This window comes from Panthera pardus, unplaced genomic scaffold (genome assembly GCF_024362965.1).
Source record: "Panthera pardus isolate Hobbes unplaced genomic scaffold, ASM2436296v1 HiC_scaffold_1, whole genome shotgun sequence".
Classification (NCBI taxonomy): domain Eukaryota; kingdom Metazoa; phylum Chordata; class Mammalia; order Carnivora; family Felidae; genus Panthera; species Panthera pardus.
The window spans coordinates 79,579,688-79,600,102 of NW_026526654.1; the positions used below are offsets into that span (position 1 = coordinate 79,579,688).

Genomic DNA, 20,415 nt, shown 5'->3' on the forward strand with positions numbered 1-20,415 from the left:
TCCCCTAAGGTCATGAACACAACAGGAATGTCCACTCTCACCACTATTGTTCAACATAGTGTTGGAAGTCCCAGCCTCAGCAACCAGACAACAAAAAGAAAAGGCATCCAAATAGGCAAGGAAGAAGTCAAACTTCCCCTCTTTGCAGATGACATGATACTCTACATGGAAAACTTGAAAGACTCCATCAAAAAATTGCTAGAACTGATACATGAATTCAGTGAAGTCACAGGATATAAAATCAATGTACAGAAATCTGTTGCATTTCTATACACCATTGACGAAGCAGCAGAAAGAGAAATCAAGGAATCAAGCCCATTTACAATTGCACCAAAAACCATAAGATACCTAGGAATAAACCTAACAAAAGCGGCAAAAGATCTGTACTCTGAAAATTATAGAACACCTATGAAAGAAATTGAAGACACAAAGAAATGGAAAAACATTGCATGTTCATGGATTGGAAGAACACATATTGTTCAAATGTCTATACTATCCAAAGCAATCTGTGTAGAAATCTTGCAATCCCTGTCAACACCAGGACTTTTCACAGAGCTAGCACAAACAATTCTAAAATTTGTATGAAACCAGAAAAGACCCTGATGAGCCAAAGTAATGTTGAAAAAGCCAAGCAAAGCGGGAGGCATCACAATTCTGGACACAAATCACAATTCAGCTGTATTACAAAGCTGTAATCATCAAGACAGTATGGTACCCGGCATAAAAACAGACACATACCAATGGAACAAAATAGAGAACCCAGAAATAGAACAAGTATATGGTCAACTCATCTTTGACAAAGGAGGAAAGAATATACAATGGAAAAAAGACAGTCTCTTCAGCAAATGGTGTTGGGAAAACTGGACAGTGACATGCAGAAAAATGAAACTGGACCACTTATACCATACACAAAAATAAACTCAAAATGGATGAAAGACCTCAATGTAAGACAGGAAGCCATCAAAATCCTAGAGGAGAACACAGGCAGCAACTCTTTGACCTTTAGCAACTTCTTACTAGATAGGTCTCTGAAGGCAGGGGAAACAAAAGCAAAATGAACTGTTGGGACTACATCAAGATAAAAAGCTTCTGTACAGTGAAGGAAACAATCAACCAAACTAAAAGGAAACCTACACAGAATGGAGATGATATTTGCAAATGACATATCCGATAAAGGGCTAATACCTAAAATCTATAAAGAATTTATCAAACTCAACACCCCAAAAATAAATAATCCAGCTAAGAAATGGTCAGAAAACAGAAACAGACGTTTCTCCAAAGAAGACATACAAATGGCTGACCGACACATGAAAAAATGCTCATCATTACTCACCATCAGGGAAATAATATCAAAACTACAATGAGATATCACCTTGCACCTGTCAGAATGGCTAAATTAACAACTTAGGTAACAACAGATGTTGGCGAGGATGCACAGAAAGGGAACCCTCTTACACTGTTGGTGGGAATGCAAACTGGTACAGCCACTTGGAAAACAGCTTGGAGTTTCCTTAGAAAGTTAAAGATAGAGCTAATCTACAACCCATCAACTACACTACTAGGTATTTATTGAAAGGATACAAAAATACTGAGGGCAAATACAATGTTTATAGCAGCACTTCAACAATAGCCAAATTATGTAAAAAGCCCAGGGGTGCCTGGGTGGCTTAGTCAGTTAAATGTCCAACTCTTGATTTTGGCTCAGATCATGATCTCATGCTCTTGGGATTGTGTGCTGGGCATGGAGCCTGCTTAAGATTCTTTCTCTCCCTCTCTCTCTGCCCCTACTCTGCTTGCATGCAGGCACTCACCACCCCCTCTCTCTCAAAAAAAAAAAAAAGGGGGAAGATCCAAATGTCCATCGACTGATGAATGGATAAAGACGAAGTGGGGTGTGTGTCTGTGTGTGTGTGTGTGTACACACACACACACACAGACACACACACACACACACACACACACACACACTGGAATATTACTCAGCCATCAAAAAAGATTAAATCTTGCCATTTGCAATGATGTGGATGGAACTAGAGTGTATTATGCTAAGCAAAATAAGTCAGTCAGAGAACGATAAATACCATATGATTTCATTCATATGTGGAATTTAAGAAACAAAACAGATGAACATAGGGGAAGGGAAGGAAAAATAAAATAAGATAAAAACAGAGAGGGAGGCAAACCTTAAGAGACTCTTAAGAGAACAAACTGAGGGTTGCTGGAGGAAAGTTGGGTGGGGGGATGGGCTACATAGGTGATGGGCATTAAGGAAGGCACTTTTTTGGATGAGCACTGGGTGTGGTATATAAGTGATGAATCACTAAATTCCACTCCTGAAACCAATACCACACTATATGTTAACAAACTTGAATTTAAATAAAATCTTGGAATTAAAAAAAATGAAATAAAAGCATTACATTTTTTTTTAACTCCCCCCACCCATGTTTTATGTTTTTGATGCCATGTTTTATGTCTTTTATTGTTAGATCTTTAACCTTCTTGGTTAAATTTACTCCCGAATATTTTATTGTTTGTAACACTATTGTGAACAGGATTGTTTTCTTTATTTCTTTTTCAGATGTTTTGTTATTACTATATAGAAACAACCAATGTTATTTATTTATTTATTTATTTATTTATTTATTTATTTACTTCTTTTATTTGAGAGAGAGTGCATGTGCAAGTCGGGAGGGGAAGAGGGAAAGGGAGAGAGAATCTTAACCAGGCTCCAGTCTCCAGGCCCAGGGTGGAGCCAACATGGGGTTTAATCTCAGGACCCCTGAGATCATGACCTGAACCGAAATAAAGAGTGGGACACTTAACCGATTGAGCCACCCAGGTGCCCTGAAACACAACCAATTTCTGTACATTGATTTTGTATCCACTCACTGGTCTCAGTTGCTTCATCTGTAGCATAGGGGTTACTAACAATACAGGACTTATCTCACAGGTCTATTTGAGCATTATAGGAGAAATGTAAAGCCACGAGAATAGTGTTGGAACACAGTAAAATGTTAGCTACGTTTGCTGATAACTACATAGCAGTTAAAAGGAATGGATTAAGTCTGTATATAAACATGAATAGATATAAAAAATACACTTTCCCTTCATTTGCTCGTTCAACAAATATTTATTGAGTGCCTACTATATTTCGGGCAGTCTCCTAGGTACCTGAGAATAATTACTGAAAACAAAACAAAGATTGTGCCCTCATGGACCTTGTATGCCACAGGTAGGGAAGCAGATGTAAAGTATAGGGAAACTGGATATTATGTTAGGAGGTGATAAGTTCTCTGGAAAAGAGAAAAGAGAAATAGAGTAAAGGTGTTTGGGAATGCCAGAGTTAAGGGCAGGGAGGTTAGCTGAATTTTAAGCCAACAAAACAAATATAAGAAAATGTTAACAATTATCAGCTCCAGATGGTATGTATACAGATACTTGTTAGATTATTATTTTTTCCTTTTCTATATATTTAAAGTTTGTTTTTTCTTGAAAATTTCTCTCCATGGTGTGAGATACAAAAATAATAATAGGTATGAGACATGAAGGGAGTTGGCAAGGAAGCAGAAAAAAATTAAAAACGAGCTAAATGAGATCTACTTTTTAAAAAGTATCCAAAGAAAATGTTGGATTTTTAAAGTCTGTTAGAGATGGAGGTGAATAGAATCACAATACAGAAAATCAAAGGGTAATATAGAAGACAAACGTGAGAATAAATATAAATAAAACCATAATAAATATAACCAAAGCAACGATTACAGGTATAATAGCACATATTTCTGAGCTGACGACCTGAACAAAAATGATAAAAATATAAACCCAGTACTTAGACATAACCTGGTAAGACTGTTGCAAAAGCTGTTAATTAACTACCTGAATTTCCTTAGTTACTTTTTGTTGGGTGTGGCAGCGTGCCACTTTCTTTTTTTTAATGTTTGCTTGTTTGTTTATTTTTGAGAGAGAGAGAGAGAGAGCAAACGAGCGAGCAGGGGAGGGGCAGACAGAGGGAGACAAGAATCTGAAGCAGGCTCCAGACTCTGGTAGCACAGAGCCTGACGCAGGGCTCCAACTCACAGACCTGCCGTGAGATCGTGACCTGAGCCGAAGTCGGACGCTCAAACAATTGAGCCACCCAGGTGCCCCAGTTAAACTCATTTCTAACTAAAACATAGGTGAACTATAAACATCTGTGGGAAAGGACTGTAATCCAGTAATTCTCATCAAGCCAAACTGCTGATGTGTAAAGACAATAGAAGGTCTTTCTTAGATCCACAAGAGCTGGCAAAGTATCTGACACCCAGGTATCTGAACTCTGTGTAGACCTGAGGTAAAATTTAGGCAGCACAGCATCCAAGCTGTGTAAACCTGGACCAATTATTTAACATCTTGAACACTTAGTTTCTTTATCTAAAAACTAGAGAAAATATTATTTAGTTCATAAGACTGTTATAAAGGTTAAGGAGAGATGATACACGTCAAGCTCCTTGTTTAGTACTCAGCACTCTTGAAAAGAAAAGAAAATTTATTGGAACAACCAATTTTAGCCCACCATGAGAAGAATCAAAGACATCTACAAACGGAGATCTTTGGGGCACCTGGCTGGCTCAGTAGAGCATGTGACTCTTGCTGCTTGGGTCGGTTTGAGCCCCATGTTAGGTGTAGAGCTTGCATAAGAAAGTCCTTTTATGTGGTAGTGTTCAGAAATGTCTCTGCAACAAAATGAGAAGATAAAAATATAAATCGTATAGAGGAAAAATTCACAACTACTGAATATAATAAAAAAAGATACTGGAAAAGAAGACAATGAAGAATTTACACATCAACCTTAGTGGAAAAAATAGAAAGTCCAATAACAGGCCTCATTATTTGTTATCACTTAGTATATAAAGAAAGTATTTCAAAACAGTGGGGAATTGGCAAATTATTCCGTTAATGGATTTGGGATGACTGGTTTTCCACGTGGAAAAAAAAATCTAGTTAGATGCTTAGCCAATACATGATACCAAAATAAAATTTTAGATGAACTGGGGAATAAAATGTAATAGAACAAAGATGAATATTTATATAAACTTGGAGTGGGAAAGATTGATGTAAATGTATCATCAAAAGCAGAAAGTAGAAAATAAAAGATGGATACATGTGCCTAGAAAAATTTCTAAAAATTCAGACTTTTATGTCAGAGTTTATCATAAACAAAATTAAAAAGATTACATATTCAGTAAGAAACAGATAACATTTATTAACTAAGGACATGAAAATGCAGTTCATAAAAGAGTACCTCTAAATAATTAGAAAATGTAAAATAATCTTGCTGATAATCAAAGAAGTTGGGGGCAAAATAAATGCCTAACTGTAGGGCATTAGTGAAGTAAATTATGGTATATCCATATCAATATTTGTGTCATAGTCATTAAAAATAATGTCATAGGACTGTATTTCATGAGTTGGGAAATAATAGCTTTGGAAGTAAATTTGGTGAAAATTTGGTATGCTCTATATTATGTTTCTATTTTTATGTACAAAACATCAGATACAAAATTCTATCACCTATCTACCTACCGACTCATCTACTCACCCAGCTACCCATCTTTCTATCTATTTCCTGGAAAGAAGGTCAAAATGTTAATAATTATTTTTAGATGGGGGAACATAGAAACCTCCCCTTTTTTGCAGTTTTCTGTTTAAAAATATTCTGCAGTGAATATGTATGTCTTTGCTAATTAGAAAGGAAAAGCGGTATTTTTAAGGTTGTATAGACAAAGGGGCATATATAAGACACAGGGGCCAACTTGAAGGGATACCTCGTGGCCAAATATGGGACAATTTGAACATCATAAAGAATAAGGATGTTAAAGATTACTAAAAGGGGAGAGAAAGTTCCTCTTTACAAGACAATGCCACAAAGGAAATATAGAAGAAATTACATAATGAGAAAAATCAACATTCTGCAGTTCCTGATGTAATACTTGGTTCAGGCGTGGTCAGCAACGAATGTGAAGATCACTGGGCAAAAGGCTGGTGGGCAACAGGCTCCTTACCTGGGGTCTGACAGCTTCACGCCCACTCCCACCATCCCTGTCCTGCCATTACATACATTGCAAGAGAAACCATGTTTCTTTAGGGTGGAGAGATCTGGCTGACCCCCCTTTTAGAAGCCACGTGACCAAATTGAACACGACGGTACAAACTGTTATTACGTGCAAAAAGAAGTACACAAACGTTACCTCTGTAGTTTCCTTCTAAAAGTGTGTAACCTGGATCTAATCGTGAGGAAATCATCAAAATAACATAGAATGTGGGGTGTACTTAAGCCAACTGATCTGGACTCTTCAAAAAGGGAAACCAAAGAAGTCACAAGGACAGTTCTAGATTAAATGACACAAACATAATAACCAAATGCAGTACGTGACCCTATGAAAGATATTATTGGGACCATCAGGGAAATTTAAAATTTTTAAATTTAAAAATTCAATTGACATTAGCTATTATAAATTAGTGTCCATTTTCTAGATGTGATAATGTTATTGTAGTTATGTAGGAGAATGTTCCATAGGAGATACTTGACAAAGAATTTAGGAAGAAAGTGTCATGCCTGCAACTTAATTTTCAAATGGTTCATCAAAAATTCATATGTGAGAAATAAATGAGGCAAAATGTTAACAACTGGTGACTGTAGATGAAGGGTAAGCAGTGTTCATTGAATTATTCTTTCAACTCATTTCTAAAGGTTTGAACATCTTCTAAATATGAGGGATTGTGGGGAATAATTCAGGTGAAAATAAAAAGGAGAGAGAAAAGTGATGGAATAGGGAGATGTGAGGGATTTGGCATCCAGATACAATGTGTGGATCTTGTTTGGCTCTTGCTTCAAACAAATCAGTCCTAGGGATGCATTTAGGAGACAGTCAGGGAAATAGGAGGACTGATGGGACATTTGGTGAAATGAAGTATGAAGCAAATGAAATGAGATTGGCTATGATAATTGTTGACCCTGGGTCATGGGTACTGGGGGAACGATTGTATTCTGTCTACTTTTGCATGTTGGAAAATTTACATATGAAAGTTGGGGTCCAACTCAAAATTACATAGTAATATTGGACTTTGTCAGTGAGTGAGTGACTAATAGACACCTGAATATGTTTCCATGGGTGTTTATGATTAAAGAAAGAATTACACAGAAGAGTGAGAAGTTGTGAAATCAAGATTAGTACCTGAGTTTCTCTCATAGTTTTCATTTTAAGTGAATTTGAGGGGGGACTTTGAGCTGTGGAGTTGAAGGTTCTGTGGAAGTAATTGTCTTTCTATTTTTTTCCTTTTCTTTTGTTTTCATTCTCTCAATTTCCCCAATGCATGAGGCTCCTGACCACCATACAGAAAGCTAGAGCTGATGCATTGTCCTGATCACTGCTGAAGCTGATGGAATGGTATTTATTGCTTCCACCTAAGTTTGGGAATCTCAAGATTTGTCTACTTAATCAGTTCTTTGTTTAGCTAGGAGAGTGTTCATTGTCCTGCAGGTTCCAGATGCTATTGTACCTGCCGGTGCTAATTTAACACTCAGGTGAAGATAAACAAGTTTCTGAAGGAATGACTATTCAGGAAGATCATGCAAATCTACACCCCCCCCCCCCCATCTACACCCTGCCCCCAGTTTAAACACTGCACATTCTTTTGATGATCTTTGCTCATCTGATACCTGGTCACTTTTCTGCAGACATATTCCAGCTTGCCAAATTTCTCTTTAAATTGTGTAGCATTCAGAGTGGAGAAATGCTTCAAATAGGATTTGCCACTTTTAATCCTTAGTGTTTTCATTCTTGTTTATCCCTAGAGCTCCTTTCTCGTAACAAGCCCTAAAGCATTAGCTTCCTCCTCTTACCTCTTGTGCTTTTTAGTGTTTATTTTTGAGGGAGAGACAGAGAGAGACAGAGTGCAAGTGGGAGAGGGGCAGAGAGAGGGGGAGACACAGAATCCGAAGCAGGCTCCAGGCTCCGAGCTGTCAGCACAGAGCCCGATGTGGGCTCGAACTCACAAACTGCGAGATCATGACCTGAGTGGAAGTCGGACACTTAACCGACTGAGCCACCCAGGCGCCCCTTACCCCTTGTGCTTTTAACCCGTTCCCCAAGCGACAGCATTTTCTCATGTCTCAAGATCCAAGTCAAATATCATCTCCTTCATGCTTCCCTGTCAGATCTTGTTCCCGCTCCCGACTTCTCTTGTGCTTCATCTGTAGGTCAGCTGGCCCCTTGGCTAGGCTGTGAATTCCTTGAAAGCAACTATTTTATTTTATTATCATACCTTAACACTTCACCCAGTACTTGGCATATATTAAATGCTCAATAAATGTTTAATGAGTTGGAGAGTTATCTAATATCCTCTGGGTATTAAAAAACATTATAACTTCTTGTCTACGTTTTTCCACAAGGCTCTCAAGAGACCATCAGATTCCTATTTAAATCAAAATGTAACATGGCGTCCAATGAATATCCCTGTTTACCAACTCAGCCCATCAGCTACCTATGCTGCCTTTTTTTTTTAAAGTTTATTTATTTATTTTTGAGAGAGGCTGGAGAGGGGCAGAGAGAGAGAATCCCAAGCAGGCTGCATGCTGTCAGCGCAGATCCCCATGCAGGGCTCGTCATGAACCGTGAGATCAGGACCCGAGTGGAAGTCAAGAGCGGGAAGCTCAACCGACTGAGCCCCACCCAGGAGCCCCTGTGCTGCTTTCTTTTTAAATGTGATCAAGCCTTCTGAAGAATTCTGACAGAAATGTTTATTTACTGTTTCTAGAATGTGTTCACTCATTCTTGAAAATTGAGGCATTTGCTTTATTTTGGTTTTTTCATCTCTTCCATTCACTGCAATACTAATTCACTCGCAGTAATTTCGAGATTACATATGCACTCCAATGCATTTTATTACTGTGGCATATAAACAGTTTGGGTCGGTAAAGTTGATCTCCTGTGTTATAATTATTGGTAAAATAACAGTATCTCACGTTTGTAAAAGTGCCTTACCATTTGCAAAATGTTTTCTCATATCTCATTTGAGCCTTACTAGAAACTCCTGTTTCATAAGTAGTGACTATTATCTGTGGTTTTCAGTCGGGAAAACAGTTTAGAGAGATAGGTGACATGACTGGATATCGTAGAGTCAAGAATTGAACCCAAGCTTTTCAGAACAACCCGGGACCTTATTTATGATCTGGGCTCCGGTGCCTTATGCTCATTCTGTTCTTTCCTGATTAAAGATAACTCTTCTCGTGGAGAAGAAACACACACAGTTACACGGCTCGACTTTTCTCTTTGCATTTCCTGTTCTTGTCATTCTCCAACCTTTTTTCCTCCAACCTTTCTCCTTTTTTATTCTTTTTTTTTCTTTGTTCTGAGTGTACCCATTTTGTCATATGTTCTGTTTGCCTGTTAAATTTGTTTTGGTGCTGCAGGGAAAAAGGGAAGAAACCAACACTCATTGTGTCAGGTGACGCATCTGCTGTTTCTGCACATTAGCTCAGTGTCATAACCTAGCAAGATAGGTGAAATCATCCTTGATTTGTGCAGATGAGGAGAGAGGAGGCTCAGAGATTTACCCAGTTACTACCTACCATAATATGCACCCCCCCCCCCGCCTCCACCACCAAATTGTCTGAATAAGGATTTCAAGTGGAAACATCTCTTCGATTTTGTGCAGAATTTAGTATGCTTTTTTTTTTGTTTTAAAGGGGACACTCCACGATGGTTTTCCCTTTTTTCTGTGATATTTTCATATTTAGAGAAGTGTGATAGAGATTTAAGAAAGCATGGGGAATGCTGGGTCTACCTCTTTCCTTCTCCTGGTGTGCTGTTTTTCATTTGGTTTAGGTCACTGTGAAATGTAAATGTTACCTTAATACGGGTGGTGCACACATACACACACACACACACACACACACACACACATCACTTTTGTCTATATCATACCTCAGCAAGAACTAGTTTCTCAGATGCGTCCTCACAGAGAACAGAGCCCCAGGGAGATGGGACCCAGGACAGGGGAGAGCCTTTCGGGGAAGGGAGGGCTGTGGCACTGGGGCATGGCACGCGAGGGCAGGTCTGTGGGGGGCACTGGTACACCACTGTGGTCATCATGCCTTCTCCTTAACCTCCAGAGTTGTGTCTAGAATCATTTGGTGCAGCAGAAGTCAATGTGGTGGCCACACTTCTGAGTTTTAGGAGTTGTGCTGCACACACAGCCGCCTCTCGGTTTTCTCCCGCCTCCTATGAATAGCAAGCATCTCTCTTCTTACGCTGAATTTCAACAACACACAAACTGGTGGACTCATAATTATAAACCACTGAATGTTAGAGATGGAGGGTAATAATTTCTAGAATGACTGTGCCTAGTCATAAAGTAATCTCTTATTTCCCCACTTTCTAGACAATTGCAACACGACTTTCCCAGGGCTCTGATTTTCAGCACGGATGATTTTTTCTTCAGGGAAGACGGTGCCTATGAGTTCAATCCTGACTTCCTGGAGGAAGCACATGAATGGAACCAGAAAAGAGGTGACAAATTCCTTTCCAAATTCCCGGGAAACCCTATTGTGCACATAGAATAAGTTTTATGGAAGGAGTGTAATAAAAGTTCTGCCATTTTTCCCCCCAAACAGAATGCCAGAGCATAACCTCCCTAGATTCCAGGAAAAGGAAAATTATTGATAATGGGTTCTGAAATAGATGGCACTAAAGTTGTGTAATGAGGACATCCTGTAATAAAAATAACAAAATATGGAGTACGCTCGCCCTTCTGATTGTTGCATGTTGCTCACTGTTATATAACATTGTGTTGCAGCCAGAAAAGCAATGAGGAATGGCATATCCCCCATTATTATTGATAATACCAACCTCCACGCCTGGGAAATGAAGCCCTATGCAGTCATGGTAGGAAACAGCATCATTCTGATTTTTCAGTTCCGGAAATTTTGTGAGAAAATTGAACCATTTGTTCTTTCCTCTTTTTCCGATCTGCCATGATCTCATCTTTATTAATAGTAGTTCTCTCAGAGAGCAGGTAAACAGGTTTTATTTTAGTGTTTCTCTCTTGTTCAGTGGCTGAAACTTGCTAAGGTGCTAATATCCCCTCAGGGTACATTTGTAAACACTCATTGGTCTGAATTCTTGATGGTTTTTCTGTCTTGATTTTCTGTCTTGCTTTCCAAAGAAGAGACATCTATACACAGGGGCACCGTCTGAAGCTTGCAGAGAAATATTGGGGTGGGCAGTGCTGCTAGCCGAGTTGTAGGTTATATTGATAGGACACGGTCTTTGGCAGGCAGGGATTTCAGTACTGTTTAGTGTTGCCACATGAGAGTTCTGGGGTGACCTTTTTTTTTTTTTTTTTGGTTTTAAAACATATTTAGGGTTAACACTGTAACCCTATTAAGATACTAGAATACAAATATAAATACACAAACAAAGATAACTCAGCTCTCTACTGTCAGAATAGAAAAGTAAGAGGAATAAAACTATGTTTGTATTTTAAATTATGATCTGTTTTCAGACATATTTCACCTTTTCTGGTCATAAGTTTTCATTCCCTATTGGGCATATAGATAGGAGAAAAGATCCTGAAACACACAGGGCAAGAAGGCGACAGATGAGTAGTCTAATTTTGTCATACATAATCCCCACTTGTCTAACAGTAAAGTGAGTATCTCTAAGAAACTGGGCTCGTGGCATCTATTCATGGCTTCTTTTTAATCTGGGGGCAAAAGAGCTTACACGCAGGTGTGCTTTTCTCTAACTGTACATCCATCTGGTTTATTTAGGCCCAGCCTGTGGGACTTTGGGTGAATGTAGGAAGGAATGAACATCACTTTTGTCGTTACTTCAGTTCATGGACCGAGAATCCACTTGGCAGAGAAATGAAAGGGGACATGAGTAGTCAAGTTAATTAAGGCACAACTCAAAACCAAGAGTAGTGGGAGAGTGGCTTAAGGAAAGACATCTTATTTTTTATTATCTGGAATGTGCAATCTTTTTAAGCCACCCACAGCTATTACTAAGATCCAGAAATTAGGTATTTTCCATCTAGGATATCTGAATCCTTTTCTAATGAGAAGGGTCCATCTCAATCTCAAGAATGAAGAGGAAATCTTTTTACTTAGCTGTTTTCATTCTGTATTTTGTAACACAATAAACGATAGTGACAACAGAGTTCAGATTTTGAGATGAGAAAGGAGTAGCCAGTTTATGAATGCAAAGATTATTTGGATGTTTATATGCAAACTGTAAACCCAAGGATCACGGGGCGTGGTGCTTTGGGCCGGACTGTATTGCATAGTGGGGAAAGCCCCTTCTTGGCGGGAAGAGTTTGTAAAGAGTGTTGGGAAATCATTTTTATTTCATAAGCTCTGTTCCTAGGGCACCCTCACTTTCTAACTGAGGCATGAGGAATGGGACAAGGCATTTGGCAGAAGAAAACTCGGTGATAATCCTATAAGGGACTTTGAGAAGCCACTGAATTCATTTCTCATACATGTGGGCAGGATATTTAAAACTTAGTTCAGCTATCTATTTTTAAAAATGTCCCCAAAGAACCTTTATCATTTTCCTACATAGTAGATAAAATTGACCAAAACTTATCATTGGGAACCATAATATAATCTGAGAGTGGCTAAGTATGGAAATGAACCAACGGTACTTGTAAGATAAACTAAGGCCTTGGATTACTGGTAAAACAAAAGGAATCTTAGAAAAGATTTGTAGTAAATGTTAAATGGCAGCATAAACATTCCCAAACATACGTACCATGTCTTCAATGTTTTATGTACTTTTGAAAAATCAGGCACTTGAAAATAACTATGAAGTTATATTCCGAGAACCTGACACTCGCTGGAAATTCAACGTTCAAGAGTTAGCAAGGTACTTCTTTGTTTTTCTAGTTCCTCATTATGTATCCTGCTGTTTTCAGGTATTTCAGACCGAACAAAAGAATCTTTTCAGGCTGGAAATGGACATGGTAGTTTTCAGGCCAGAAATGGTAATTCTTGGAAATTGATCACTTTGGATTTATTAATGTGAAGACTTTAGTTTTGGGTCAGTTTTCTAATATACCGCTAAACGCTACACTTTGGCTTGGACTTGGTCCTTTTAAAGGACACATTTAACTTTCTGCTAAAATGCTTCTTCATTAATGAACGTTTGAAAGCACTTTTCTCTGCATGGGATTGCACATGTCAGTGGCGTTTTTGCATTGAGGCTCAATAAAGATCTTTAAACGTTCAACAGTCTGTGGTTCACTTAGGGTCTAGATGCTGCTTCTAATTTATAAAGCAATAAATGTCCAAATAATACTAACTTGTTGATTGAGTGCATGGGTTCTGATATTTACTATCTGTGTTATTTGATGATGTCAATGATTTAAAGAAACCAGTGAGATCAGAATTTACTTTTTAGGAATAAGACTGATTTATCCTATAGTTACAAGGAGATAGTGCTTCCAAAATCGGTCTGTGGCCCGCGCCCATCACAGTTGCCTGAGGTGATTGTTAAAGTCCTAGTTCATAGGCCACATGCCACAGTGGGAATCTCTGGTAATTGCATTTCGAACTATATCCCCAGTTGATTCTGAGGCCCGCTTGAATTTAAGATTATTTTAATTAGCATCTAGAAGTGTCTCGGACTGACATAAATGGATTATAGATATATGCATGATTAACAGGCAAAAATATAATAAGTAGATCTCATGGTGTTCTTTTATACCTTGAAGCATGAAATTGAGAGTTCCAAAAACAAAGCATTTCCGAAACTCTAGTTGTTTAGCCTTAGAGCAGCACAAAAAAACAGGAGTGGAGCCTGAAAGATAACTCCTTAAAGAGATGTTATGCTTTAGTGAGAGTTAAATCCTGAGACTAGGGAGTGCATATCTATATAATGACGCAGGACTTGTAACTCCTTTTGAATATACCGCCTTAAGTACATGTTTGCATTTTTTCCCATGTAGAAGGAACATTCATGGAGTCCCAAGAGAAAAAATACACCGGATGAAGGAACGGTATGAACACGATGTTACCTTTCACAGTGTGCTTCATGCGGAAAAGCCAAGCAGAATGAACAGAAACCAGGACAGGAATAACCCATCACCTTCCGACGGCGCAGGATACTGGAATCCCTGCGCGGAGTTTCCCACCCGGAGGGCTCATGGGGGCTTCACAAACGAGAGCTCCTTTAACAGAAGAGGCGGCTGTCACCATGGATATTAGAGGCCTATCGTACAGGCATTCACAATTTTCCTAAATCAGTTTTTACCGCAACTTTTGGTATTTATTCTTTGTTCAGTTTTAGCCAGAGCTCTAATTCCCGTGTAAATAGTCGGACCTGAAAGTTTTTCGGCAGAAGTCATTATATTCATTTTCAACAAGCACTTGTTAAAAGTGATCCTCTATGCATGGTCTGATGCTGGAATTCTGATTTGATTAAACAAAGTCACTTTCTCTAGGGAACCAATTGGAAACGGAACCCTGAAAACGTACCCAGTCACATAAGTTCAATATACAGAAGCTTCAGTACCACTTCCTCTGAAGTAATCTATTTTTCCAGAAAACCCATCTCCATCAGGAAGGTTGGAAAGGTGGGGGAGAAGTGGGAGACAGGAAAATGTTAGTGCCATTGCTACTTTGATAAGCCGTGTATCCAAAAAATGTGAGATGTGTGGCTGTCACGATGAGAGTGGTTTTCCTCTAAAATGCATATGCTAGAGAGCATACATCTAAGGGAATATCGTCCTTCAAAGTAGACTCTTTGGGAAATTATCCCTTTATTCTCGTGATGTGTCATTGTTAAAAAGTCTTTTGGATTCTTCTTGATAGCTCTAAAAGCTACTGAGGAAAACCAGTGTCATTATTTAAAGTCACATCTTGTGTTTTAACTACCACTGTATCGAATAGGATTAAACCTGATGAACTTTTTGGCTGTTGTGCCAATAGTGGAAATTAAAGAAGCCTGACTTTATAAAACACCAGTTTTTAAGAGGAAAAAATTAAGCAGTTTTTAGACATGTGCATAATCAGTTGGCTGCCCAAATGTTTGGGAGCACAAGAATTAAGCATCCCAAGATATAAATCATATAGGGATACGTAAAAGTCATGCTCATTGCAAGATGAGCATTCTTGGCGTTTTATGTGGCATTATTTAAGACAATAAAGTTCTACCACAACTCTGGGATGTCCCTCTTAAACCAATACTGAATTTATGATTCCAAATCAAGTCTCCACAGGTTAGAATCAAATTAATTTGGTGTGAGACCATGATAGATAAGATCACGTAGGATGTATGCTTTATTTCTTGTTGGCCAACAGCTTCTTTATAATGTTCTGTGAAATATTATTTTAAGTGTCCTATATAATGGTGCTTTTATGGTTATTAAAAATTATCTATGGTATTGCTTTATATGAATTTGTCATTGAATCTAGACTGCTTTAATGATATAAAAAAATTAATTGCCTAAATTCCATAGAATTCTACCCTATTAAGAACCAGTTTTTCTATATCATAAACTTATTTACCAGTCTTCTTTAGTAAATAGGAGACATAAAGACAAAAGCAACCTTGCATTTTACATGCTTATATAAATTATTTGATCTGCATACATTGGAAAGGCTATTACTTTAGCATTTTAATATCTGCCACTATTGACATCTTATGGCTTTTTATTCACCTTGTCTGAGTAACCACTCTGATATGGCCCCAGGTTTAGATCCAGAGCTTTTAAAGAGTTCAGGAGAGTAATTTCCCTATTTGTCTCTTTTTTTCCCCTGGATGACTCCTGAAATACTTGGTTTGGAAGCATAAACATAATTGATTAAATGCTGCCAACTTTGTCCCAGCTAGAAGTGATTTATTTTTTCTCTCAGTTCCCAAGTTTCCTGATTTATGTAATTTTTTGAACACTCAACTTTAACCTGTAGTTTTGTATGATTAACGTTTGTATCGTTCACAGAGCCGGCATAGTGCTTTACGTACAAGATAGGGTCTCGTTAAGTAATTGCTGAGTAACACAAACTGCTTTTACCATTATCCCTAATCCTATGGTGTACATTCTTGACTTTGTAATCATTGTCACTTCTTAGGGGACAATATCTGCATATACTTAAGCTTCATATTTTGCTTATATAGCTTCCTATATTTTTTACAATGTGTAACAAAGGAGTGTGTGCATGAGATCTCTCTATAATGTGTGGTCTAAATGGTAAGGAGGAATAGAGGACGTAGTAGCAGTTCAGGTTAGATTCTTCTAATTCTTTTTTGTTCATCTGAGACTCCAGTTTTATTCCCTGTTCTAGAGCGGATCACTTGGAAAATGATTAGGATGGGAAGACCAAATTGTTTTACGAACAAAATTTAAATCATGTATTAACAAGACTGGCAGAACACTTGAGTTAAAAAGAACTGCAGAATGGATTATTGTTACGTTAATTTTTAGAGGAGCCAAAAATCATGGATCACAGTTATGAAAGAAAAAATTGCTTTTTAAAAGATTTATCCTTGGCTTTGAAATGCGTTTCTAATTAGATTTGAAAACAGGATATTTTATATAAACTTAAGGCATAGTAAAAGACCTGATTTCAGAGCTTTTCCATGCTATCGGCTCCTGGTTGGAAGTGCATTCTCTTTTCTCCATTAAGCGTAAGAAAGTCACAAACGAGAATATCCTCTTATATTGAACTATTACTGTCTGCCTTGGTGGTTAGAGAAAACCAGGTTTAAAGGAAGTACTGCTGAGTCCTGTGACAGGGCTAAAAATAAAGTGGGTAGAATCTGCCAATTTGAAAGAACAGTTTTCTCTGAAGTTGCAGATGATCATTTTGTTACAAAAACATTAACACTATGAAATCTGATTTAAAGTACTTGAATTTTTAATTAAAATAATTCAGAGATCACAGTGGAATCATAAAAAGGAATTACATTGGGGTTTCTGTTTTTCTTGTAGTTATGCCGACTTAGGGTTGAAGAATGGGTCTTAGAAAACACCACTGTTGTATCTTTCTCTTCCTGACGTTTAATTAGGATAGAAGTAGAAGAGAATCAACACGTTTGTTAGGGAAAACTGGGTCACAGTGGGCTATCTCCGAGAAACAAAACTAAACCAAACCATCTAAGATAGGAACTAAACTAAAAAGAATTACAGGAGTCAAAATAACTGTACTTACGAACCTAGTTTCATTTAATTAAGGACACAACTTAAAGAAAAAGTTACTTTGTAAAATAATACTTGGTCAAGTCCAGTGATCAAATTCAGTCACAAAGATTTAAGGGAGATTTTTTTTCTTGATTAGTTAATAAAGACCCAGTCAATTTTAAGATCAGTAACAAATCAAAGCCCAGAGGCAGGCAAAGAGCATTCCTGTGATAGGCACCCAGGGAAATTAGAGACTATTTTTCTCATTATGCGAACACTGATGTGCCGTTTGAAGCTGTATTTTTTACAAACTGGAGAGGCTGAGTCAGTGACTTATCGTCATGTTTGCTGTTGTCGCCTTTGCAGTCTCACAGATGACCTTTTTACTGTATCTGTGTCCTGCACGTCAGGCTCCCATCCTTCGGTGCTGGCCTGGGGGTTCTCGCAGTCTCGTATCCCAGAGGCAGGAGGATACCTTTTCGGCCTGACATAATCTTTTGAGCTCGTGGGAGCAGTCCTAGGGGAGTCATTGGGAGACAGAAGTTGATCTTCTCCTGCCGAACCAGACAAAAGGGCTTGAGTGTTGATCAATGCAAGTTCTTCGTCAGCTATTGAATCACTTTCCACAAGGGAAGTGTCATTAAATTTCAGTGGAGTCCTCTGAGGGGAATTCAACTCTCTTTTCTTCATAGGTGTTTCATATTTGGTGCCACAACTCCGTGGTGGCTGAAATGCCTTCTGTGCAGCTGGAGAAACAAATGTACAAATGGGACTCACAGGTGGAGGTAAAGGCAGTCTACTCAAAAAATCCAAGGCTTTTCTCTTCTTGCAGGTTTTCGGGTCATCCAGCTCTCTCTCCCCTTTATAACAAGACTTTGAAGTCATTTGGGCTGATCCAGGTGTGGGCACAGACTTTGTTTTCGGCTTACAAAGCGATAAAGGACTCTGGTAATTCATCTCACTATTGGGAGAAGACATCTGATAAAAAGACAAAATGCAGCCTAGATAATGATGCACTAATATGTAAAACATCATCAAATCAGCTTTTCGTTAGAAATATTTAAGCACACAAATACCACATACATTCTCACGCCCATCGTGACTCATAGGTCAGATGATTTCAAGAGACATTTACATTATTGTTCTCATTCCAGAAGGAAACAGTTTTGCATACAAGGATACAAAAATGACACAAAAAGAAAAAAGAATGAAGACTAATTGTAATAAAAGACAAAAAGGGAGGCAGGGGGATTTAACTGACTCTTGAATCTTTTCTTTTTTCATTAACAGCTTAAACAAAGATGAGCATTTTTAAACCATTTTAAGAGCACAGACTGCCTGGGTTCTAACACTTAACTTTTCTAGTTTTGTGACTTTAGGCAACTGTTCAACCTCTCTAGACCATAGTTTCCTCATTTGCAAAACAGAGATAATTTTCATCCCATGGGTTGTGGTAAAGATTAAATGAGTTAATACAGATACACTAAGCAACTGTTAGCTACTTGAGATTTAGTCATCAGTCAGTATTACAGACCTTACAGCTTAATTTGCGTGTACGGTGATTTAAAGAGTTAGGCTGAGCTTAGAAACACCCCTAACTGTATAGAATAGTCCTTCTAGCAAAAGGACAGAGGCAAAACAGAGGCAAAACACTATTTTCTAACACATGCACTTGCAATGCTAAAAACGAAAGCACCTGTTTGTCAAATGTGATCCCAAAGAAGGTTCCATTCTGGCTTTGATAAGCAAGATATAATTTCCAGATAACCTATACTTACAGGAGCCACTGAACAATAAACTACACTTTCTGGTCAAGTTTAATTCCATTTCACCAAGTTTACCACATGCACACCAGAATATAGTATTGACTGCGTACATAATACTCATAAAATTCCTTCAATTAACTTACCGAAAGTTTACTTCCTAGGCCAAGGACGGTTTGAACGGTGTGTGGCTCTGAAGTATAGTCTTTCGTTGGGGTGGACACCTTGGGACTGTTGGCATTAAGTATATGCACAAGTTTGTTTTCTGCATCATTGCAAAACGTATCAATATTCTAAGAAAATAAATTGGAAAAGCTGTTTTGTAAAATGAAAATACACATTTTCATGTTTTCAGAAAATGTTACCTTTAAAATTAGAAATAAAAGATTCAGACCAGAAAAAAAAGAATGACACACCCAAAATTTGAGAGCAACTGTCAAACAATATACCAGTGTAAAAATGCAAAGCCAACACGTTGGAGGGAGGGAGGGAGTGTGTGTACGTCAGGGAAGGAAAGAGACGGGAGAGATCTTGCCAACCAGCCAGTTTAATTACAAGGTATTCCACGGTACTGGATTAGGAGCTGGAAGACGGGGGCTCAAGTTCCAGCTCTATTTCCTACCTAATAGCTGTAAATCACCTAACATCTATAGAGTATGCCCTGGGTTAGTAGTAAAATGAGACAACTGCCTCACGTCTGTTCTAAGAACGGAAACAATGTATAGGTTAAGCCACATAAAACTGTTGTTTCAGAAGTTACAACTGGTCGAATACCAGCAATTTTATATAATTTAACCTAATTCATGAGAGTATTTTGTAAAAGTTAAAAATGCTATGTAAATAACAGTTGTCTCTGAACAATCCTTGAATAAAACCTGGGAGAAATTCTGGGATGTTTTTCATCTGTATGGAGGCCAAATGGTGAATATAATTCCCACTCCACCCCCAATTTAGAAACCAGATCAATCAGGGTGTTATTCTTCACTATAATATATATTGAGTCTTTAGGTAAAATATTACACAAACTTCCTTGATACAGCTGGCTACTCTGATGCTTTTAAAATATAATTTTATTTATATATATATTTTGAATAACACACATTTCAGATATCAAACTAACAGCCTTATCTTGAAGATTCTTTACTAGTTAGCAATTTTTAAAATCCAAAATTTTATTGGGAGGCAGCATTGCACAGTGGTTAATACGTGGGGCTATGCAGGGGCACTTGGGTGGCGCAGTCAGTTAAGCATCTGACTTCAGTTCAGGTCATATCTTGTGGTTTGTGAGTTTGAGCCCCGTCTCGGGCTCCGTGCTGATAGCTCAGAGCCTAGAGCCTGCTAAGGATTGTGTGTCTCCTTCTCGCTCCGCCCCTCCCTCCCTCCCTTCATCTCTCTCTCTAAAAAAAAAAAAAAAAAAAAAAGTTGGGGCTGTGCACTCAGAGAGCTTAAGTATGAATCTTGCTTCTAACAACTTGGCTGTGTGACTTAATCT

At 38.1% G+C, this 20,415-nt stretch overlaps 2 protein-coding genes across 6 annotated transcripts in view; one reads left to right on the plus strand and one right to left on the minus strand.

Annotated features, from left to right (window-relative positions):
• N4BP2L1 (NEDD4 binding protein 2 like 1) overlaps positions 1 to 18,105 on the plus strand; it is a 34,755-nt gene extending 16,650 nt beyond the window's left edge. Inside the window, exons 2-5 of one of the 3 annotated variants that reach the window (XM_053900471.1) lie at positions 10,420 to 10,547; positions 12,955 to 13,023; positions 13,987 to 14,037; positions 17,993 to 18,105. In XM_053900471.1, the coding sequence (XP_053756446.1) occupies positions 10,420 to 10,547; positions 12,955 to 13,023; positions 13,987 to 14,030 (241 nt within the window). In that variant the 3' untranslated portion in view covers positions 14,031 to 14,037; positions 17,993 to 18,105. Of the gene's footprint in view, positions 1 to 10,419; positions 10,548 to 10,833; positions 10,923 to 12,828; positions 12,906 to 12,954; positions 13,024 to 13,986; positions 15,432 to 17,992 lie in introns of those variants that run through there. The other 2 variants (XM_019447822.2, XM_019447821.2) reach the window with 2 other exon arrangements.
• Positions 16,505 to 20,415, minus strand: part of BRCA2 (BRCA2 DNA repair associated) — a 60,291-nt gene continuing 56,380 nt past the window's right edge. For all 3 annotated transcript variants that reach the window (XM_019447816.2, XM_019447814.2, XM_019447815.2), the window contains exons 26-27: positions 19,070 to 19,216; positions 16,505 to 18,138 (exon numbers count right to left, since the gene is read on the minus strand). In XM_019447816.2, the coding sequence (XP_019303361.2) occupies positions 17,500 to 18,138; positions 19,070 to 19,216 (786 nt within the window). In that variant the 3' untranslated portion in view covers positions 16,505 to 17,499. The remainder of the gene's footprint in view (positions 18,139 to 19,069; positions 19,217 to 20,415) is intronic.